The sequence below is a fragment of the Grampus griseus genome (genome assembly GCF_964374135.1).
Source record: "Grampus griseus genome assembly, chromosome: X".
Lineage (NCBI taxonomy): Eukaryota > Metazoa > Chordata > Mammalia > Artiodactyla > Delphinidae > Grampus > Grampus griseus.
The window spans coordinates 125,946,105-125,967,490 of record NC_138999.1 but is presented as its reverse complement, the minus strand read 5'-3'; the positions used below and the strand labels follow the sequence as shown (position 1 = coordinate 125,967,490).

General features: G+C 47.7%; 1 protein-coding gene across 3 annotated transcripts in view; it reads right to left on the bottom strand.

Annotated features, from left to right (window-relative positions):
• The window catches only part of AFF2 (ALF transcription elongation factor 2), a gene marked incomplete at both ends in the record, with an annotated part of 485,583 nt that overhangs the window by 17,683 nt on the left and 446,514 nt on the right, over window positions 1-21,386 (bottom strand). For all 3 annotated transcript variants that reach the window (XM_082681834.1, XM_082681833.1, XM_082681835.1), the window contains 7 exons: window positions 1,085-1,221; window positions 4,102-4,165; window positions 4,737-5,026; window positions 9,535-9,757; window positions 13,960-14,081; window positions 15,483-16,481; window positions 18,287-18,446. In XM_082681834.1, the coding sequence (XP_082537960.1) occupies window positions 1,085-1,221; window positions 4,102-4,165; window positions 4,737-5,026; window positions 9,535-9,757; window positions 13,960-14,081; window positions 15,483-16,481; window positions 18,287-18,446 (1,995 nt within the window). The remainder of the gene's footprint in view (window positions 1-1,084; window positions 1,222-4,101; window positions 4,166-4,736; window positions 5,027-9,534; window positions 9,758-13,959; window positions 14,082-15,482; window positions 16,482-18,286; window positions 18,447-21,386) is intronic.

The following is a 21,386-nucleotide window of genomic DNA, read 5'->3' as shown; positions in this document are numbered from 1 at the left end:
TGGCTTTAACTAAGTCTTCTGATTCTATGTAACCGTAGTTTTTTTTTTCTTCTTCTTCTTTATAATGGCTCCCATTCTTCTGATCTTTTCAAATGCTTTCCTGGGAAAATATGCATGCTAAATCTGTCCGATGTCTGTCTGAAGGTTTAGGTACAAGGGTCCTCAGGTTTGTAACAGTTTATTGCAGATGCAAGAACAGAATAAAAAGCAGGCCTGGCATTATCGATGAATGAAGCCAGAGGTGGCTGGATACAAGGACCTATCAGGTGAAGAACTGCTCACTCAATCAAAAGCCATGATGTAGTCCATCCTGCAGATGAGGGTGCTTAGCCACTATTCAGAGGTAGAGGAAATTCTTGTACAAATACCTGCAGATTACCGGAAAGCACTAGAATGGATATCATTTCTTCTCTTTCCCCTTCTTACAAGAATTTTTTGATTACCCACAAACTCCGCTGCACCAAGAGCAACAGGCCAGAAAATTTCATTCAAAATGCAAATGAAACCAATAATCTGTGCCGTTAATACACCCTCCCCTATTATCAACCTCATCTCTCCCCTCCCCCTGCTACCACCTTGACTGCCCCTCAAATTCCAGATGCATGGAACGTCTACTCCACAGCTGCGGCCTCCAGAGCTGCCTTTGTGTTGGAACAGTGCCCCTCCATTTGTAATAACTGAGGCAGAAATTTTTAGAAAACATGGTTTATAACAGAAATCCCAATAGCACCGCTTTTTGTGAGTTATAGAACTGCGCTTTGAAAAGACGAGTGTCCACGCCAAACAGTGAAATGATGATACTTTACTCGCATCCACTACCTTTCCATTTTAATTTTATGAATATTGCAAATTGTAACGCTCACGTTATAACCTCCGAAGGGAATAATTGATACAAGCAGTGTCCATCAGTTATAAATTTTCCATGACATGAATCAAATGGCCAGAACGAATTATGATGACTGCTAAGAAGGAGATGCCTTGGATGAGTCATTATTATGTGGAAGTGATAGTTTTCAAACATAGCAAGCAGCTTCTAATTATGACTGGAAAGAGCGAAGGAAAAAGGCAGCAGAAAGGCACGAACCTGAGAAGCTCCACGGTCTCAGAGTACATGGTGTACGGAGACTTGGCTTCCAGAGGGTCGCGCTCCATCGCGTTGCCACATTCGGTGAAGGACAGGGCTGCATCGGCATAATTCACGGCTTTGCCAAATTTCTCAAACTGAAACAGGAAGAAGACTTGTCAACACGACGGTCCCTCTTCTCTCCTTCATCTAAAGCAGTGGTGTTCAACCGGGGGCAACGTTACACCCCTCCCCCAGGGAACATTTGGCAATGTCTGGAGACCTTTCGGTTGTCACCACTAGGGATGAGGGGCGTCTAGTGGACAGAGGCCGGAGATGCTGCAACAGCCCTCAATGCACAGGACAGCGCCCACAGTGGAGAACTGCCCAGCCCAACAGTGCCAAGGGTGACCTATGGAGGGGAGCAATTAGGAATTTGTCTAGACAAGGATGTAACTGATTTCAGGTTCTATTGCCATGACATGGAGGCTGGTTGAGAAGAGAAAACTGCAGCCAAGGTATCATGTCTTTGTGGTATTCCTGTTGTTGTTATCTTTTTGGTGGGCCAGGATCCAAATCACTGCCTCGACGAGTTTCTCTTGACTACATTTACTAGACTGGTCAACATAACGTCCTCTAGACAGAGCTTGCAATGAAACCCTGCTTTTTGCAAGCCTCCTGGACAGCTAACCCGTTTAGTCTCTGCTTGGAACTCTAGATGAGCACATCATCCCCATCCCACATGCTGCGGAGCGGCTGGGCCCGTGAGCCATAGCCGCTGAGCCTGCGCGTCCGGAGCCTGTGCTCCGCAACGGGAGAGGCCACAGCAGTGAGAGGCCCGCGTACCTCAAAAAAAAAAAAAGCCCCCAAATATAGCACTACTAAATATTTTAGTTTAGTAAAATTTTATTGCAAAAGGTTTTAGACCTGATAATGGTCACGATTAAATTGACTTAGACATACTGATTTCTTTTTTATGTGTAATGAATATTATATATGACACTTTTACAGTGAGTATTTTCTAACAGTATTTAACATTTTCAATTTTTGATAGCTGGATGGAAGAATTCCACTAATACAGAATTTCATGTGAAAGAACCAACAGAATGCAGATTGAGCTATTCTAATTTTCTTGTATACCTTTCATCAAAATATTTTCTATGCAACTGTGAAGGTTTCAATTCTCAAAACGGCAGAGTAGCTGTCTCTAGCAAAGGATTAAGTACATCTATAAAATGATGAGTTACAGGTCCTGCAGAATCGCTTGCTGTAAATGACTCTTTGCAATAAAGGTTCTCCAGCTTTTATGTACTGCAGGAATTCTGTGGTTTCCTTTCTGAAAGCTGTTGTGGAAAAATATCGGTTTCAGCCCAGTTCAAAGCGATTTCATGAAAACCTCCTTCTTCTCTTGCCTTACAAGATAATTTCTTTAGGTCATCTGACTCTGATTGGTTCTCCCCTGTGGAAATTAAGCTTTGCATCCTGATTTTTGAAACTGACTTTTCATTTGCAAGCCCATAGCTGGAAGGCTCCTTAAAGATCACCTGGCCCAAATCTCTCTTTTTCCAAAAGGAATAACTGAAGTCCAGAGAGAAGACTACATGGGCCACAGGGCCAATTAGGGGCTTGAACTCCAAAGGAGTGTCTAGCTCTGGTGTAGATGTAAGCCAAGCAAAGACATCTTCCTCTAAATGAGTATTTCTCAACCTTTTCTTTTTTTATCATTCCTCCCCACCCCCACCCCCCACCGAGGGAGATTTTTTAGATTTTTTTTTTCACACACCCCATGGAAATTTTAATACTAAAGACATACCGATTATCTCCTTATGTACCGTGGCCCTTTGGAGGGCGGTGGATGGTGGCCACGCGCAAGTCACGGCGCAGAGACCGTCGTGGTCCTCCATTACAGCCCTCCCAGTGGCAAACAGCACAGGGCAGCTAAGTCCTGGCTGGACACAATGTGATGATGGAGGGTGTGATTTTTTTTTTAACCCAATGGAGTTGAACTGACACCTCTAATTATGCTGGGCTTTAGTCAAAGGTGAGGACCCTGAATTGAGGGCAGTGGTTCTCAACCTTGGCTGCACTTGGGAATCACCCGGGGGGAGCTTAGACACCCATGCCTGCGTCCCAGTGTCGGAAATTCTGATTCCATTTCTCTGGGGTGCGGTTTGGGCATCAGGGCTAGTTCAAAGCTCCCCAAGTGATTGCACCACACGATTGAGACCCCCTGTTAGGTGGCTCAGTCAATCAGACGACTCCCCATGCTCTCACAGCCCTTGGAGGCAGCGAGGCCAAGTGCTGGGGGAAATCTAGAGAACAGAACTTCCTTCTGTGTGCGGGGACCTAGGCTGGCTGTGGGCCTCACTCTGGAAACATGTCATCAAATGCAGCAAGGAGCTGAGATTTTTCTACAGACCTGAGTTTCCCAGAGCCAATGACTGAGGCCACTTAACTGGCTCTCAGCAGCCCTCTCCCTGCCCACACCCAGTTCGGGCTTTACTGGAACCCATGGGAGCTCCCACCTTCCCCAGGGCAGTTTCAAAGGTCATTTCAAAATCACTTGAAAGACAGTACAAGTGGGGCTTCCCTGGTGGCGCAGTGGTTGAGAGTCCGCCTGCCGATGCGGGGGACACGGGTTCGTGCCCCGGTCCGGGAAGATCCCACGTGCCGCGGAGCGGCTGGGCCCGTGAGCCATGGCCGCTGAGTCTGCGTGTCCAGAGCCTGTGCTCCGCAACGGGAGAGGCCACAACAGTGAGAGGCCCGCGTACCCCCCCAAAAAAAATAAATAAAAAATAGACAGTACAAGCCATTAAGCTTCTGAAGTTGGAGCAAGGGGAAGAAGAGTGGGAAAACCAAGAACGGCAACATGACACCAAGACCTTGGGGAATCCCAGCGCTAAGGAATTAACCAGCTCCAATCGCTCTGTGTCACAGCAGCAATGAAGAGGTTTGACTCGTTTGTAAAGTGCTTCTTTGTTTTCCTTCAAAGCCTAATACCTGGATGGGAGGGCAGCAACGGGAGAAAGGAAACCTACCAGGGCATCAGCTTTGTGTTTCAGCTTCTTCGCCTCTTGCATGTAATAATCAGCGTTGTGAACCCTAAACAAACAAAACGAGCACGTTCAGAAAGCAGTGTTTCATCTTTTCATTAAAAGACCGAATAGTCACAATTTGGGGGGGCTATAAATCCATTCCTATACAATGCCTTGAACAGGGCCGATGAATGCCTGTCGTGCATATAATAACCGAGCTTGAAATAGTCCAGTGAATGAAATCGGAAGTGCATAATGGCCCATTAGGATAAATACCCGCATCCTCCAACCCCAACCCTTCCAGCTGCCCAAACAGACCCAAGAGAACCTGGCTATAATTCTCTCTGCTGGCACACAGTTCTATCTGAGGACACGGGTAAGCAAGGAGGACCAAGCAGGCTGGGATTCAGCAACTGCCTCTGGAAACAGTAACAGAGCTCCACGATTAAAATGGGCCAGCGACGTTTCTCGATGGGGATAGAGGTGTGTGTGAGGAGGGGAGAAATCTACTTTCAAGGCTATAGGAGCTGCACTGCTGCCTCTGAGGCCTTATTTTCGGGTGACACATGCACGGTGCTCGAAAAGCCATACTGCCCCCACCCCCGTTCACCACTCCAGAGAATCTGGGGACAACATACGAGTCATCAAAAGTGAGCTTGGGTCTCCGGACATTGGTAGTGCTGCTGGAAAGAACGGGCAGGGCGGCCCAGGATGTCATCTCCAGGTGATTGCTGTCCATGAGGCCAGTAGTGATGGTGGAGGTGATGGTGGAAATGGTAGTGGTAGTGGTGGTGGTAGTGGCAGTGGCCGTGGCAGTGGCTGTGACAGTGGCGGTGACAGTGGCAGTAGCAGTGACAGTGGCAGTGGCAATAGCAGTGTTGGTGACAGTGACGGTGGCAGAGGCTGCCTTTTTTGGAGTGTCTCCCTCCTGGGAAAAAGGAGGACAAAGAATTTCCATTAGGTCCAGATTTTTAGAGCATCTTTTCATAAACGCTTTGCATGTCAAACACACTAGGAAACCAGACGAGAGAGAAGAAAACAACGCACACAGCTGGAGGATACACAGGTGACTCCGCTATATGTCATGAACTCCGGGAATCACCAGCTTTTGTTCTATGATGACACCAAGCACCAAGCTAGTCACGTGCTGTGACTACATAGCTCCATCATCCCAGTGACACAGTCACTGGCGAAGGTCTAAATCCAGTTGGGGACGTGGGGGGGAGGGGACGAATGGGAAAGGGAGGGAAGGATAGCGAGAGGGAGAGAGAGGAGAGAGAGAGAGAGAGATTATCACCCTGACGTGTATATTTTTGATAAGGGAACCTGCCGCGGCTGGGGCTGCCTTTCCGTTCACGCGAGGCCTTGAGTGCTTTCCTGCTAGCGATGCCACAGGAGCGCCTCTTCATTTCCAGGCCTTGGGGGAGTGAAAACTCATCTGTACCAGGTCAAAAATCAAAGGAGTCAGAGACTTCTGAGTTCCACCCTGAACTGTCATTGCCATAGAAAGAATGGGATCCAGGTGAATGAAGTAGGTGGGAAGATCTGTAACGATGTGACGCTCCGTGTCACGAGACCACCTGCCGTGTTCACACCGCTGACTCTGCCCCCATGCCCCCCTCTGGCAACTGCGGGACGATCCTGGCTGTTCTACCTCTGACCGCACTTGCCGTGGTGCCACCTGCTCCTTCTCCTCGTCTGAGCTGGGATCCCTCCAAGGCTGGCATCCCCCAACGTTCATTCCTCAGCTCTTCTCTCTTGACCTCGACAGGATTTGCCAGTCTTGTGTGCACTGGCACAGGTCTGACAATAAGCAGGTATAACTCCCCGAGGGAAACCTCCACCTGTAACCCTCTCTCTGATGCTACTGCAGTGATCGCTTCTGGAGAGTTCCACCAAGATGGCCCATCAGCACCTCAACTTGCTCTGAAACCAAACTGACATCCAAACCAGTCCCCTTGCTCTGTGAATGGCAGGACGGTCCCCCCTGTCACCAAGGCCGGTAAGGGCATGGTGGTCATCCCGGGGCCAGGGGCATCAGAAGCCGTGTCCTCCCCGCCTTGCCTTCCATCTGAGCTTCTCTGCTTGAACCAGTTGTAGATATTGAAGTTCTGGAAATGATTTCATTTCAAAACGGGATCATGCTCCTGAAACTTTGAAAACCACTGCTCTACTCCATCCCTTATTTCTCCTTCTCCATCACCCCCGTCCAATCCACTACAAAGTCCTGTTCACTCCATCCCCCCAGTGTCTCACAACCTGTCCCTTCCTCCTCTGAAGCCTCAAAGTGCAGGCTCTCGTGGCTTCAGCCAGAGTCGATCACACAGCCTCCTGGCCGAACGCCCGACCTCTGAGCTAGCTTTTCCAATCACCCTCCATCTGCCGCCTGCCAGCCGGAGCTCCCTGCATTTCACTGCCTTGCGGCTGAGTGCAAAGCCCAGGCTGAGCTCCTCTGCTGGTGTGTAAGGCCCTTCCTGACCTGGCTTCACCCTTCCCGACTCCCTCCGATGAACCTGCCACCAAACTGAACTCATCAGGCTTTCTCCACTTTCCTGCTTTGGGTCCTTCGCAGTCTTAGGGTTGAGAAAGCCTCCTCTTCGTTACTTTTTTCACCTTGCGATAATGTACTGTCTTTTTTCAGCGCTTAAACTGAGGGAAAATACACAAGACACCCACATTTACCACCTCAACCATTTTTAAACGCCCAGTGCGCTCGTGTTAAGCACATTTACATCATCGTGCAACCGACCTCCAGGGCTCTTCGAACTTGCAAAGCTGAAACTCTGTGCCCATTAGACCATAACTCTCCATCCCCTTACCACCCCCAGCCCCTGGCCATCACCCTTCTAGTTTCTGTCTTTGCAAATCTGACTCCTCGAGGTACCACGTGTAAGTGGAATCATACACTCTTTGTCTGTTTGGGCCTGGCCGATCTCATTTAGCACAATGTCCTCAAGGTTCACCCAAGTTGTAGCACGTGGCAGAATTTCCTTCCTTTTGAAGACTGGATAATATTCCACTGTGTGTAGAGACCACACTCCTGTTTAATCATTTCCCCTCATTACTAAACCCTACTTAACACTCTCAGCTCAACCCAGCTCAACAAATGCCTTCCCAGGAAAACTGCCTCATGTATATGGCCAGAAGTGCTTTAAACCTTTTTGGTCCCTTTAGAGATGGGAAGGGTGTGTCTCAAGCCCTCCCCTAAGACACCAATCAGCAGCTATTTCGTATCCCAGTTTATCGAGCACATGTCTCATTGCTCACCTTAGACTGGGAGCCCTTTAGGCGCTGGGGCCGTCTCTGATTTATTACATTCCCACCCCAGCCCCGTCCCGCTACCCCACCGCCCAGTGCACTCAGTGATTTGCTGAACACAGGCCTGCCTGCCTTAATCAAAAGGGTCACTTTAGAGGGAAAAGTCAAATGTGAACATTTCTTATATCCATGAAAGTCTTATCTTTTCCACTTCATCCTGGACCTTCCGATTATCAAAACTTCTTACCATCAAGAGCTCATTGCGATAACTGTGCTGAGAGACTGCACATCTAAAAATGGTTACGGTGGATACGTAGGAAAGCATTTAAAGTTCATCACGGATTCTATTCAACCCAAACACATAAAAAACTCAGAGGCTTCTGAACTCGAACTCCTAAGCCAGCTCCACGCTTCTACTGCCAAAGCCAGATGACCCAGACCAAACAGCTGAGTCGGCCCCAGAGAGAGCCACGTGTCTCTACGGCCAAGATAGGTGACGAGAACCCTGAAACACCATGTCCACCACGCACACGGAGGTGATGTCGGTCCTGGCACATCTGACTGGAAACGGCTGCGTTCAGCCATGACCATGTAAGTCATATAAACACGTCCTCTGTTGACCCTCACTCATCCATTGAGTCAACAAACAGGACTTCGTGCGTACATGGGACAGAGAAGACTCTGAGAGCAGAAAATGGAAAACGTTTTTGGAGCTGGAAGAACCTGTATAGATCATCTAGTCAAATTTACTCATTTCATGGACCCAAAGAGGTTTCATAATTTGCCCGAGGTCACAGAACAGATTTGTTGCCGTGTTAGCACTATGTGTCAAGCAAGTCTCTTAACTTCCACAAAGTCTCTCAGACTTCAAGCCATTAATAGAAAAAACTAATGGCCAAAGAAGACGCAACAGGTACTCAATCCATCATGGGGACCCCGGTGATTTCCTTAAGAAAAAAATGCCCTTGCAGGATCCTCTTATTATCACTGTCATAATAACATCTCTATTAAGCTTCTAATTATTTGTGACCATGTACTAGGCACTATATGAAGAGAACTGCCTAGATATGGCGCATGCCCTCCAAAAGCTTGCGGTAGGAGAAAGCCTCCATTGGAGTTTATGACATTAATTACATTCAGTATGAAAAATAGGATTGATAGTGTAATTACTGTTTAGAATAGACTGTTTCATTCCTAACATTATAAGTCAGCATCTTTAAACATGAATGCAAATATAATGTGGGCACACACACATACAAATTTCATTTGGAAAATGACAACTTTGTAATAGAGCAATTTCTTTATGTCACCAATAAAATTTACCTAGATATGTATGTCATCTAGTCATCTCAGATGACGGAGGGCTTTAAATTGTGGTCCTTAAAGCTCAGAGGCCTCGTGGCTTTTCACGAAGTGTTAAATGGGCGCTTTTGGTTCAGGGGCCACCAGGTTGGCGCTAGACATTTGAAGACTCATTGATTTTCATGCATTTGCTTTTTATACTACACTTAAAGGAGATCAGATGCACATGGGTGCCGTATCTCCACATACGTGCATTTACCCAAAAAGGCAGGTACATTTGCCATTAACATTCACTAGCGACACTATCGCTCATGGTTTTCACGGTTCAGGTACCTATACCTGGGGCAGATAAAAAGACATTGTGTATAGATGAGAAAAGTGAAACAACTTCGCAATTATTTATGCTAATCGAGCAGCAGTGCAGAAAATCGAAAGGATGGGATAATCCTTGAGTTTGGCTTAGAGAACCACAATTGTGTGATTTTAGCAACAGATTCACCTTTGAAACTCCATCCTTTTGAGTCACTATTTTAAAACACAATTCACACCTGCTAAGCCGGGTGGTGGAAAGATGTAACTTGGAGTCCCGGCCCCAGTTCCATGACCTTGGGCAATTCCGTCCATTTGTTCTGTCCCTTTCGGTAAATGATCAGTGCCTCCCATGTGCCAGATGCTGTGGACAGTATTGTGGAAGTGTCCCCCGCCCCCAAGATCTGAAGGGATTGGACCAAAGGACGTCCAAGGCCCTGAATGCCTGCATAATAATCTGTTTGGAGAAGTAAGACTGGAATGAAAAATTCATCTTGAGTTCAGTTAGATAAGCTGGGTCAACTTGTTTCCACCTGACACTGATAAGATTTCTTCTAAGATACTTACATTTACAGGTATCCCTTTGAAAGTAGCACAGAATTTGCCTTCACTCCTCTTAGGTTTGGTCGAGGTGATCTGTCCAATCATAGGGATGGTCTTGTCTTGACTGAAGGGACCGCTATTGCCGCTGATATTCCTGCGGCGCGGAGGATCCTCTGGCAGTGGGGAAAGTGGAGGGGGAAACAGCTTTTCTTCTTTTCTTCTGTTTGCTCTCCTGGATGAATTATTTCTGTGTAAACAAAAAGTATGGGGTGTCAGAAAATTTTGTCTCTCTTTATTCTGAGCTGTCCCATGATGCTGATACTTTCAGCTAAAGTAATATGTTGGCTGATGGACCTTCACTTGTGGTGAAGAGTATACATAAAAACATAGAGACATAGATATATCTACAGAGAGGGAGCCCTCTCTATAGACTGAGTTATAGATAAATGCAACCATATGTATCTAAGAATAAACACGGGTCTTTGAAACAGAACTCCATGATAAATGGAAATGTCTAATGGAATGTTGCCCCAGTGTGATATTTGTAACCTTTTAAGATTACCGTTAAGTAGATTTTTATGGAAAATCCAATGCAGACTTTAATCCCATCATTTTTTAGGCTGGTTCCTACTTATTCTGCCCTACGACTTAACTGCATGGTCACACAACAAACAGTACAATAAACAATTAGTGGAAGGATACTTTCCTAAGAAATACTATGCTTATACATTACACAGAAATAAATAACGCACTAAATACTTTTGGGTTACTTTGCAAATTGTATGTTCCAACTGTTCTACCCAAGGCATAATGAGCCCCTGACCTTAAGCTGTTATACTGAAGTACTGATGTACTCCGGTTTACAAAAGTCCATTTGAAAAATATTTTGTCATCTTTCCATAAGACATCTACAGTCCTAGAAGCGCTCCTGTGCTTTCAAACTGATTTATCTACCCGTTAAGTGGGCATCATCAAATAGGCTGAGACTTCAAATAAAACAGAACAACTAAAACCTTATGCTAGCTGCTTAACATGGTAATTGGGCCATGGATTTTTATTTTAGTTACTGTCTTAGACTAATCAATGAAGATTACTTGAATTTTCATCTTTTCTTAGACAACTAATATTGTACTGTGCAGTCATTTACTTTTCATGATTATTGACTACAATTTTCAACAGCAAATTAAGTCAACAAGAATTTATGTTTTCCTCTTGGTCAATTTCAGTCAGTGTCTAGAAATATAGATTTACAATATCTCAAAGCAACAAATCAAAGATGAACAAGCACTCAAGTGGTTTGATTTCCTGAAATGGTAGCAGTCAATGCAGTCCCGTCGTTCCACTTCTGCCGCCCAAATTTGCCATTTGTAACAATATTTGTCATCTTCTGTTTCATAAATGCGGCCCTATGTCAATTTTTGTCAGGCAGCCGGATTTTCAGAAAATTCACTGTTTCTGCCATTACCTTAATGGATTTAAATTAATTACAGGGGCTTCCCTGGTAGTGCAGTGGTTGAGAATCTGCCTGCTAATGCAGGCGACACGGGTTCGAGCCCTGATCTGGGAGGAACCCACATGCCGCGGAGCAACTGGGCCCGTGAGCCACAACTACTGAGCCTGCGCGTCTGAAGCCTGTGCTCCGCAACAAGAGAGGCCGCGATAGCGAGAGGCCCGTGCACCGCGATGAAGGGTCGCCCCCGCTCTCCGCAACTAGAGAAAGCCCTCGCACAGAAACGAAGACCCAACATGGCCAAAAATAAAATTAATTAATTTTAAAAAAGACAAAAGAAAAAAAACTAATTACAAAATATTTGCCAATGGATTTTTAAAATTGCTTGGGCATGAAGAGTCGTTTTGAGATAGTGGTGATGCCTGATGAAAATAATGGTGAAAACAAGGAGTAGGATGCACGCCCACGAGGAGGCTCCACCAGCATCAGCCCACGCTGAGTGTAATCACTACAGAGGAATCGGACTTTGGGGAATTTACATAGAAAGGAGTCAAGCATTGCTGTGGCATCTACGGGAGTGACTGGGTTCCTTACCTATGACCACTCCTGCACTACCTGAGCTGCCGGAGAAGAGGGTGGGCTGCGAGGGGAAGAGCTGTTCCCTAGAGGCAGTCCATTTGCCATTGGCAACTATCGCTGTGCTAGGCCTCCCCATCTGCCATTGTACACGGTACATCGTTCCCAGTACAGTACATTCAGTGCAATGGGCACAGTCATCTGGCCCCCTTTCCATCTGTATGATAGCGACCTGGAACCATGTGGCCTTTAACGACTTCCTGGGTGAAGACACCCAGGGAGCATTTTCTAGAGACCACTCTGTCACCATTTTGGCTTCTTACTATAAGGGCACCGCTTGTATAGGCTCTGGCTCTTGTATAGGAGGACAGCAAACAAGAGAGTCCCCCATTTAATGCCTCAGAGGCCCTTCTGATGGTTCAAGCCCCAAAGAAGGGGCAGGGAACTCATCAGGGCCCTTCTGGTGGACGATGGGAAACTCCAGCTGTCATAGGCTGGTGTGGCATCCTTTGCTAGGTTTAGAGTATTCATTGAGAAAAGTGAATGTTATCTTATAGAAATTTCCAAGGATTTAGTCTGAAGGGTCAACAAAGCACAAAGGAGCAGACAAAGCTTGAGGAGAGGGCTTCCAGGAGAAGACCTCCGAGAGGTCTGTCCTGCTCCTTCTCCCTCAACTCCCGAGATATTCCCGGAGACATGGATTTGCCGGACAAGTGTTAAGAACCCGATCCAGGCCCTTCCTGAATGATAAATGCTACTAGGTAAACACTGCTCTCCGAACTACTACAAGAGCAGAAAGATGGTAAGGACTGTGAGGTAAAACACCATTTTATGAGAACGAATTTGAATTATTAGACATCGATTTAATATTTGATCATCTCTCTTCCATGAAATGGGGACCAGTGACAGATCACTGGGTCGCTGAAGGAGGCTCGCAATGGGGACTGATGGTGTGGCAATGCTTCACAGTTCCCTGGCTCTTCCTTGTGCCCTCAGGTGGCCCGGCCCGAATAGATTGAATCTGGGAACTGGGGCAGTACCGCCACTACAGGGACACCACTTTAGCCCTTCCTCCTTGGAAAGGAGGAGGGCCCTGCAATGACAGTGTTTGACCACTGGGAAAGAAGTCTGTTTCCCCACATTCCTGGCCCACCCTGGGGGAAAAAGGGCTGGTTTGCTCCACTGGAAGAGTTACTAATTCTGAGAACTCCAAGTATGTGAAGGGATATTTCCGATCAAATTATGCCGGGGAACACAGATGCCTGTCACAAAGAGCTTCGGGTCCACAGGGAGACGGGCAGCCTAGGGCCAAATCTCCTTATTATACTGAGCGGATCTAGCGGTCATTGGTCTTTTCCCACCTTTCATCTCTAAACAACAAGGATCCAAACAAGTGTCAGCTGATAACTTATTTCCGACATCTTATCTGTGGCAGATTGATGTCCTATCACTGATGTTAAACAGTAATCTGTGAAATCAATTGTGAGCAGCAGTTATGGCCATATTGCCTCTCTGCTCTGGGCTGCTAATAGGCTCCCAAACTGGTCTTTGATGGAAGTAATCTCTAATTTTGAATGAATTTATGGCAATAATTATCCAGACGGAATGGTTCCAGTAGCTGACACGATTGTTGGGGAAATGATAGGTGTAAGACAGAAGGACTCCATCACAGTGTTTGGTAGGGAAGGCTGGGGTCGTGTGAGTGAGGACGGTACAAGGAGGCCTCCTGCCTGACTCTGGTACCTTCTGCAAAGAGGGAGATGGGAGAAGAGGTACCAGCCGATCGGCATTAACGCGTCCATCCCTAGCCGGCTTTTCCCAGCACAGAGCTGCCTGGGGCTGGGGGGCACTCCCAGACAGCTCATCTCTCTGGCCTCCCCTGGGCCTCTGAGGAGTTCAGCATGGAGCTGCTAGCCCTCAAGCTTCGTATTAGCGTTGAGAAATGACACCAAAGAGGAAGCGGCTGCTGAGTCATCCTGTTGAGGCCAAGGGGTTGCTTTCCAGGGAAATCTTTTTATTTATCACCATCAGAACTGGAAGTTGCCCAGAAGGAGGTGATTTGGCTCAAGGGATAGGCGTCTCTTGATGCCGCCCCTTTTAAACTCATTTACTTCCTCTTACCCTTCACTCAGCGCTAAAAGTTCACTTTCGCCGATTTTTGGTCATCAGTCTGAGTTGGAATAAAGAAATGTTGCTAAAAAGCTCAAGGAGACACCCCAAATCTGGCGGCCTGAGCGCCACCCTTTATCCCACCCTTGTTAGACTGGTGGTCAGAGACTGCTGTCAGGACAGGACTCAGAGACTCCTGTTTCTTACCTAACATTCCTCTGGGACAGGACCCCCTGCCCCCGGGCCAAGGGTTCATTTGGGATTTCTTAAGAGTCTGAACAAGCAAAGTATCATACAGCCCAGGGCAAACTCACTCCTTAGTGCTGGGAGGTTTCTGGGGGGGAGCTGGTGAGATGCAAGGTGGTAGCAGGCAGATGGTGGCCGCCTCCTCCTGGCGCTGCTTCTTCTCAGGGATTTTCTCCGCAACTTCTGTTGGCTTTAACAGGAAGAAAAAATACACACAGTTTGAAATCCATGGCACACGCAGACATTTAAAAACAACGAGCAAGGGAGACAGCTGGCTTCTACTTTAAGTCCTAGACTAGGTAGGGGAGTTAAAAGTGCACCTTTGATCAGACAGAAAAGCGATCAGTCTTGCCTCGCCTACTCCAATCAAGAAGCTGGCATCTGAGAGGGTGAAGCTGTGATGTGAGCCTCTGATCGGGTGGCACAGGGATATCATACCGAAAGTGAAGAGAATCTATAGTTTTCAGACACTTCTTCCAGCAACAACGCCTCCACAAATGAGTAGCTTAGAAACTAACACTGCAATTCTAACACGGCATAAATCCCGTCCAAGCACCCTGGGGGGTTAGGGTAACATATAAAGGTCACTTCTACAACCAAAAATATGCAAGGAAGTTAACCATATGCAAGGCACACCTTTGGACCTTCAGGTACTGGTTCTGAAGGTCCACTTTTACTGCTGGTTGTGCTGCTGTCATCACTAAGAGCAGGGAAACAGTCCCTTGTCCTATCAGACTCTTTGGTCCTCCTTTGGACCAGACTTTGGTCCCTAGTTTGGAATACTCTCATTGAATAAGTCGGTGCACAGCTCAGAGATAACACCGTCTGTGAATCTCAAAGGTGGATGATGACTTAAACCACCCTTGCAGGATTCCCCATGGCAGTCATTCAAAATAATATTACTCAGATATCACCATGAGATGACGTTACACTAAAAGACTACTGTGAGATCCAGAGATGCAACACAACGAACTTCCTGGACACAAACTCACTTCCCCAGATGGACGTGAAATGGAAGAGGCCATGCTGGGTTTCACCTTATGATTATATCTGTAGCCCTGGAATCCAACCCTAATGTCTTGCAGGTGAGGTTTTTACGAGTCAAGCCGACCACACAGGTCAGGGGGCCAAGCAGGCTGGCCAGAACGTGTGTCTAGTAGGAGCCAGGATGATCAACATATAACTGGGTTGCAGGGATGCTGATGTTTGGATGGAGAAATGAACAAGGCCTAGAGGATGCATGTTGACCTTAGGAATCCCTGGTGCCCTGCTGCTGCTGGTGCGGTGGGGGACTACGGAATAATGACCCAGGAATCTGGCTGCCTGGGGAAGGAGCCTCTCCATAGTCTCCATCGCTACACATCACGTGCCATATTGGACGCTCTTGACGTTGGTTGGCAAACCTCGATTAGCCCTAACGCTTCCTCCCTGGTCATGTCAAATACTGCATTCCCCACGGAAAGCATCACTGCCTTCCCCAAAGACTGCAATCCACTGTCACCAGCCTGCTGGAAAAGGAGACTCAAGACCAAAGTAGCTCCCAGACAGCCGCGGCTCCCGATCGCGTGGCAGGCCACACCCGACGGCTTACCTTGTGCTTACGCTTGCCCTTGGGGGCCGCTTTATCCGCAGCAGTGGCGGCAGCTGCCTGCCGCCTGGGCTTTGAGGCTGTCTCCTTGTGGTCCGGCTTGGCCGGCGCCGCCTGCAGTGAGTTGTGGCCAGGCACTCGAGACAGTAGGTCGAGGTCAATCTTCACCCAGAGATTTTTCAGATTCTCGTGATCTCGGAGAGGAGACAGAGGCTCGGTCTGCATGACAGGGATGGGTGAAAAAGTAGGCTCGTCACTGGGGACGGGCGGGTTGCTGCTGCTGAAGGTGCTGAGGGTCAGGCTGGGCCCGCAGGTGTCCTTGGACTTGGCAGTGTTGCCCCCAGGAGCCATGCAAGGAGGCAGGACTTTGATCTGCAGGGTCTCTTCCTGATCTGTGTTGGAATCAGACGTAGACGAGTCGGTTTCAATGAACTCCCGGGACTTCGGCACGATCTTGCCGGGCCCTCGGTACTTCTTCTTCTCGGCGGCCAAGGGGATGCTGGGCCTCGGTTCCTTCCTAGGGACCGGCTTGTGGGCGGCGGCTTTGTTGCGGCCTCTCGGGGGCTCAGGAAGCTCCATGCTTTCCTTTTCTTTGGGAGTGCTGCTGGAGATATTTGGTTTGGGCCAGGTAAATTCCTCAGTGCTGGGGTTCTTCTCCCCCCTCTTGGGCTGTTTTTTGCCAATTGTCCTTTGAGATGCTGTCTCGAGAGTTGTCGACAATTTATGCTTCACAGCCTTTGTTTCTGGGATTTTGGGGGTGGGCCGCGGACGGGCTTTCTCCCTGATAAGACTGAGGAGAGGCCTCTCTTTGGGTTCAGCCAGGACCTGGCTGGGGTTTGGCTTCACCTTGACCTGGACTTCCATTGGCTGTATGATTGGAGGAGGTACAGAGATCGTCTCCATGGGTGTTTCATTTTGGCCGCAAATAAACGACTTGTTCTGAGATGTCACTTTGTTAAGCCATTTGTCCAGCTGCCACTTGTTGGTGGAGGGCGGCTCAGGCTGCAGGTTGAGAAACAGTGGCAAGAATGAATTTCACCTTTGGAAGGAAGTCAGGAGGACCCTCAGTGCACTGACTGTTGGGTGATAAAAGCTTGGGCTGTTAAGTGACCATTCACACGTTAAGAAACATACATGGACTTCACATTCATCACGTTCCCTAGACGGCTCCAATCTACTTATTTAAACTAAGTTCCACTGCTCTTCTGAAACTATCCCCTACTTTGGCCAGCAAGGAAGGAATTATTCACAGAGAGTTTTTCCAGAGAGTGGGCAGGGAGGCCTGGGAGGGAATCTGGTTCCCAAAGTCCTTTGGCGGGACTCATTACTCAACCTCTTACCAGGAGGCCGAGGTAGTGATCTCTGGTCCTGAAAAGAAATGTAAGCGTGCCTCAATTGTAATTCTAAAGGAAAGGCTTTCTCTCTGCCAGACTGCCAGGGCCTCCTATACGATGCTGTAATTCACTGCAAAAAGAAGAGGCCTTCTGTATTTTCACTGAAGGATGAAAAGATTTGACTTCCAAAAAAACACTGTACTTTCCTCGGTGTATGGGCAATAACCAATTTACGGGGACACGCATGCAGACATTAGCGTCCGCCGTTAAGCCATGGAAATGATGCGTCAGTTCGGGTGCTTGATTCCCAAGTCTGAATTCTGCCTGTTGAACTAAAAGAGCCATCATTTTTATTAGAACTCCTCTTTTTTGAAAGGCATCAGCTGAGGCTTATGGCGCCAGCCAATAGAGGGTGACAGAATTCAAAAGACTCTGAGTAGCCGTGATTCCAACCTGCACAGAGCAACGGCAGGTAAGTGTCAAGGCAATCGGAGCGGCTGCTACTGTCGGCAGCAGAGCGCGAGGTTAAGGGCCCCAGCTCTGGTAGCACACAGACCCTGGTTTCAGTCCTGCCCGTGAGATCTTGGGAAAGTTCTTTCTTACCCTCTCAGAACCTTATTCTCTCATCTGTAAAATGGGATAATAATAGCAAGGACCCCATAGAGCTGTTATGAGGATGAAAGGAGAGAATCCGAGTCACGAGCTTCTCACGGTGCCCGGCGTGTGATCTACATTCAAGCAGTGTGAGCTATTATGATTAGCGGTAATGTTACTATGACATCTTCTTCTGTTATTCTTTTCTGATTATTGACAAACAGATCCCTCCAGAGCCGTGGAGGGATCTGTTTGCTGTACGAGGTGCAGGCTCAGGGGAACTGAGAGGCTGGTACTCAGAGAGGATGAGAGGGGAAGGACAGGGTTTTTAACTCCAGATTGTAATTCTGGTATTTTGTGGGGCTGTGTGAAATGTTTTCATGAATTACCATCGAGTACACTTGAAGAATATTAATTGAAATTAAAAAAGAAATACCTGTGACCTTTCAACCATCACACTTCTTGGGTCTTACTTGCCGAAGGACTTTCATCACTTCAACCTAGAGGAAGGGGTGGCGTCCCCAGAGCTAGAAGTGGGTCTGGACTGGCTTTGCTGATTCTCTGGAAGGTGAAGTTGCGAGCCCAGTGATTACTAGTCCAGTGTAATAGTAATGGGGAGGCTCAGGGCTCAGAGTGGTTGAGTGAGTCACACAGCGAATCAGTCACACGGCAAAGAAATGTCTGTTAGGGACCACGCGAGTACACGTGTTAGAAGAACAAAATGCTATCGAACACCTGAGTACTTTTCTGACGTGTATACTGTGCTGAAGCCCTCATCGCGCTGGAATACTGTGATTGTTGTATTGTTGTGTGTGTGCAGGTCGGAGGTGCTGCCTCGGGGCAGGTAAGCTGTGGCTGGGGCCCCGGCCCGTCACCCACCTCTGGCGTGGCCACGCGCGGCGCCTCATTGGCTTCACTGTCAGTGGTGCTGCTTTCAGTGTCTGAGTCTGACTCTGAGCTGCTCTCAGAGTCACTGGAGCTGCCGGATCCCCCGCTGGCTGGTGCTGCAGGTGTGGGCTGAGGCGTGGCCAAGAGCGGGCTGAAAGGAAAACGACACCACTTGGTCTCAGACCAGCTGGAAAAGAGCCCAGGTCAGCATACAGGCTGATGATTTGTGAGGGGCAGGTGAGTGGAGCTTGCCATCCCATTTCACAGGAGGCCCCGGGAGTGACCCACAGGTCTGTCAAGGGGCTCTGATCTTAGCTATATGCACAGTACTGTCCTCTCGGCAAGAAGGGGCGAGTTGAGTCCTCGCTTTCATCATGGGAGACTGAGGTTCAGAGAAGTGGGAGGGCTTGCCTCAGCCACGTAGCTATCAGTAGATACAGAAGTGGGACTGGGACCGTGGCCTCTCAGGTCCCTCAGGGGGCAGGGCTGTGTAAAGATATTCGCGGCCAGGTGTCCAGCGCCCGGCCCCAAGGTGAGCAGAGTTGACCATGTGAATTAGGGGATGATAGGACGCACTTCTCGGCCTCCTCCAGCAGAATTTCTGTAAACGCTTCTTAGAACCCTTACCAGGAGGTATGATCATAAAGGACCAACCGTCTCTAATGACTGATTTTAAATCTGTAAAGCAAGGCACTGGGAAACGGACACCACTTGCCGCTGTCTTTATTGACAGTCCATACTCTTCCTTACTAATCGTTTGCCTTCTGCGCCCCGTGACGAATCAACCTCAGCTGCCTCTTGGCACTCTGGGGCATGTCATAGCCTTTCTGTCCTTTTGCTCATCATCTCTTTGGACTAGTTTTGTTCTGCTTTCACTCCAAAATGGGGCTCTAAATTCGAGGGGGGCGGGGAGGGGTCTTGTCCGTTCTCTGTCTCATCAGCCCAGGCCCCTCTTTGGAGAGAAGTTTAATCACGGACAGGGATGAGCTAGGGGCCAGAGCATACTCGCTGCTGGGCTGGGCTGGTCCTCCTATCCGCCTGGCTGGCCGTCCAAACCTCACTGCCTCTCGGACTCCCAGCTCCTTGCCCAGCTCTCCCTGGAAAACCCAGTCCTGGCCCTGGAGGGCACCTGGTCCTGTGGCTCCACCTTCAAACTGGATAGAGAGGGACTCTAAGGCCCCCCTCTGCCAGAGACCATTATTCCTCGCCTGCCCCAACCCCGCACCCTCACTGGAGCCTAGCTCTCAACATTACAGCTCTTGCCCGCTGAGCCGGAGCCATGCTCGGCTGCTGCCTGGGAAGGCCTAGGATCCCCAACCAGCATGGGTGTCTCATCCGTCACCATCCAATGCGTACAGCTTTTGCATTACGTGTGCCTCGCGTCCCTGAAGACGGCCCCTTTAATCTCCCAGGTAGCTCTTTTCTTTCATATAGCCGAAGCTCATTTAAAAATGCTATCTGCTAAGTAAATGCTATCTGCAAGTTCATTCGTCTGCCAAATACACCAAGAGATTAGGGGAAGCAGAAGAAATAGGGGACTCTATCCCCTGGGAAAGTGTGTGTGTGTGTGTGTGTGTGTGTGTGTGTGTGAGAGAGAGAGAGAGAGAGAGAGAGAGAGAGAGAGAGAGAGAGAGAGTGTGGAGCCAGGGCTCTACATACGCTCAGTGCGCTTCGTTCCCTGCATTCCTTTTTAGTATTTATGCATAAAGTACCCTTGCATATTTATGCAAAGTACCCTCTAAATCTAATCAATTGTTTTTGTCTTTCGTTACTAAATAAAGACGGAGGGAAAAGCTTTAAGTGCAACTAATCCAGAGGCTGTGCCTGCCTGGCCTCAATTCCCCCCAAGTAAAGTTTCAGACACAGCACAGAGCAGCAGCAATACTCAGACTAGTGCCTGGTGGATTGAGAGACTTAAGATCTAACTTGTACTCCCATGGTTATGACTTTCACGTGAAAAGGCTGTTTCCTACTTTTCTTTCCTATCTATACATTAATTTATGGTTTGTGTGTGTGTGTGTGTCTGTATACAGGTGTCCCTTATCCAAAGCCTTTGGAAGGGAGATGGATTTTGATATTCACATTTTTTTTAATTAAAAAAGCAATATGGTAGCTATACCACATATATAATACTCCCCAGTGGGATCTGGGAAGCACCCTTTAATAAAACTCATTCATACTACTGCAGTTAACAGTCACAATGAGAAAAATAAAGACTTGAAATTATTACGTGCACATCAGTTTAGGTCAGGTTTTGTCATCAAATGAGTCTGTCTGAAAATAAGAGTTCTCAAAACTTTTTGAATTTCAGAATTGTGATTAAGAGATTGTAGATGTGGACAGAAACCACATATGAAAAATTGACCGTAAATATATGTATAGACGCAAATACGAAATAAAGATGATTTGAAACCTAAGAGTGGCCTTCACTGAGATCCAGTGAAATGAGAACTGAAATTATTTTCCCTAAGTCTTCCTACAGCTAAACCTATTGCTGTGTTCTCGGGAAGGATCTCACGGCCAGTCAACGTTGACAGTGACCACTTAGGGGAAACAAGTATAGAAAGAACAGGGAGAGGTACGTCAGCTTTTCATGCTCACACTGATGGACAGAAATACTTGGGGATGAGCGGGACGGTGGACTTGAATTCAAAGAGGGCCCCGTGAGAACTCAGAAGGGGGGTGAAGGACTTCAACATCTTTATGAGAAAGAATTGCTTTCTCAGAGCAGTTGCACAGTTGGAAATAGCGAAGAGCCAGCATTGGTGGGAGGGAAACCCGTTAGCTGTTCAGCTACTTAAATTCCCACTTCTGCTACATTTATTTTCATATGTCGCTAGTTTATTTTTCAAATGTATATTAAAGTGGCTATGAGGGATGCTAGCCCACGTAATGCTCGATTCCGCCTAGGAGATGAAGGACGGATGTGCAATTTCCACATTCGTCATTCCCCAACTGCATTAGACTTATTTCCCATGCACCATTTGCTTTCATATTTTAATAAATTGCTTTTAAAAAGAATGCTAGTGGTTACAACAGAGATAATAGGTGATACTAAAAACCATTAACATTTAATATATGAAACCACCTA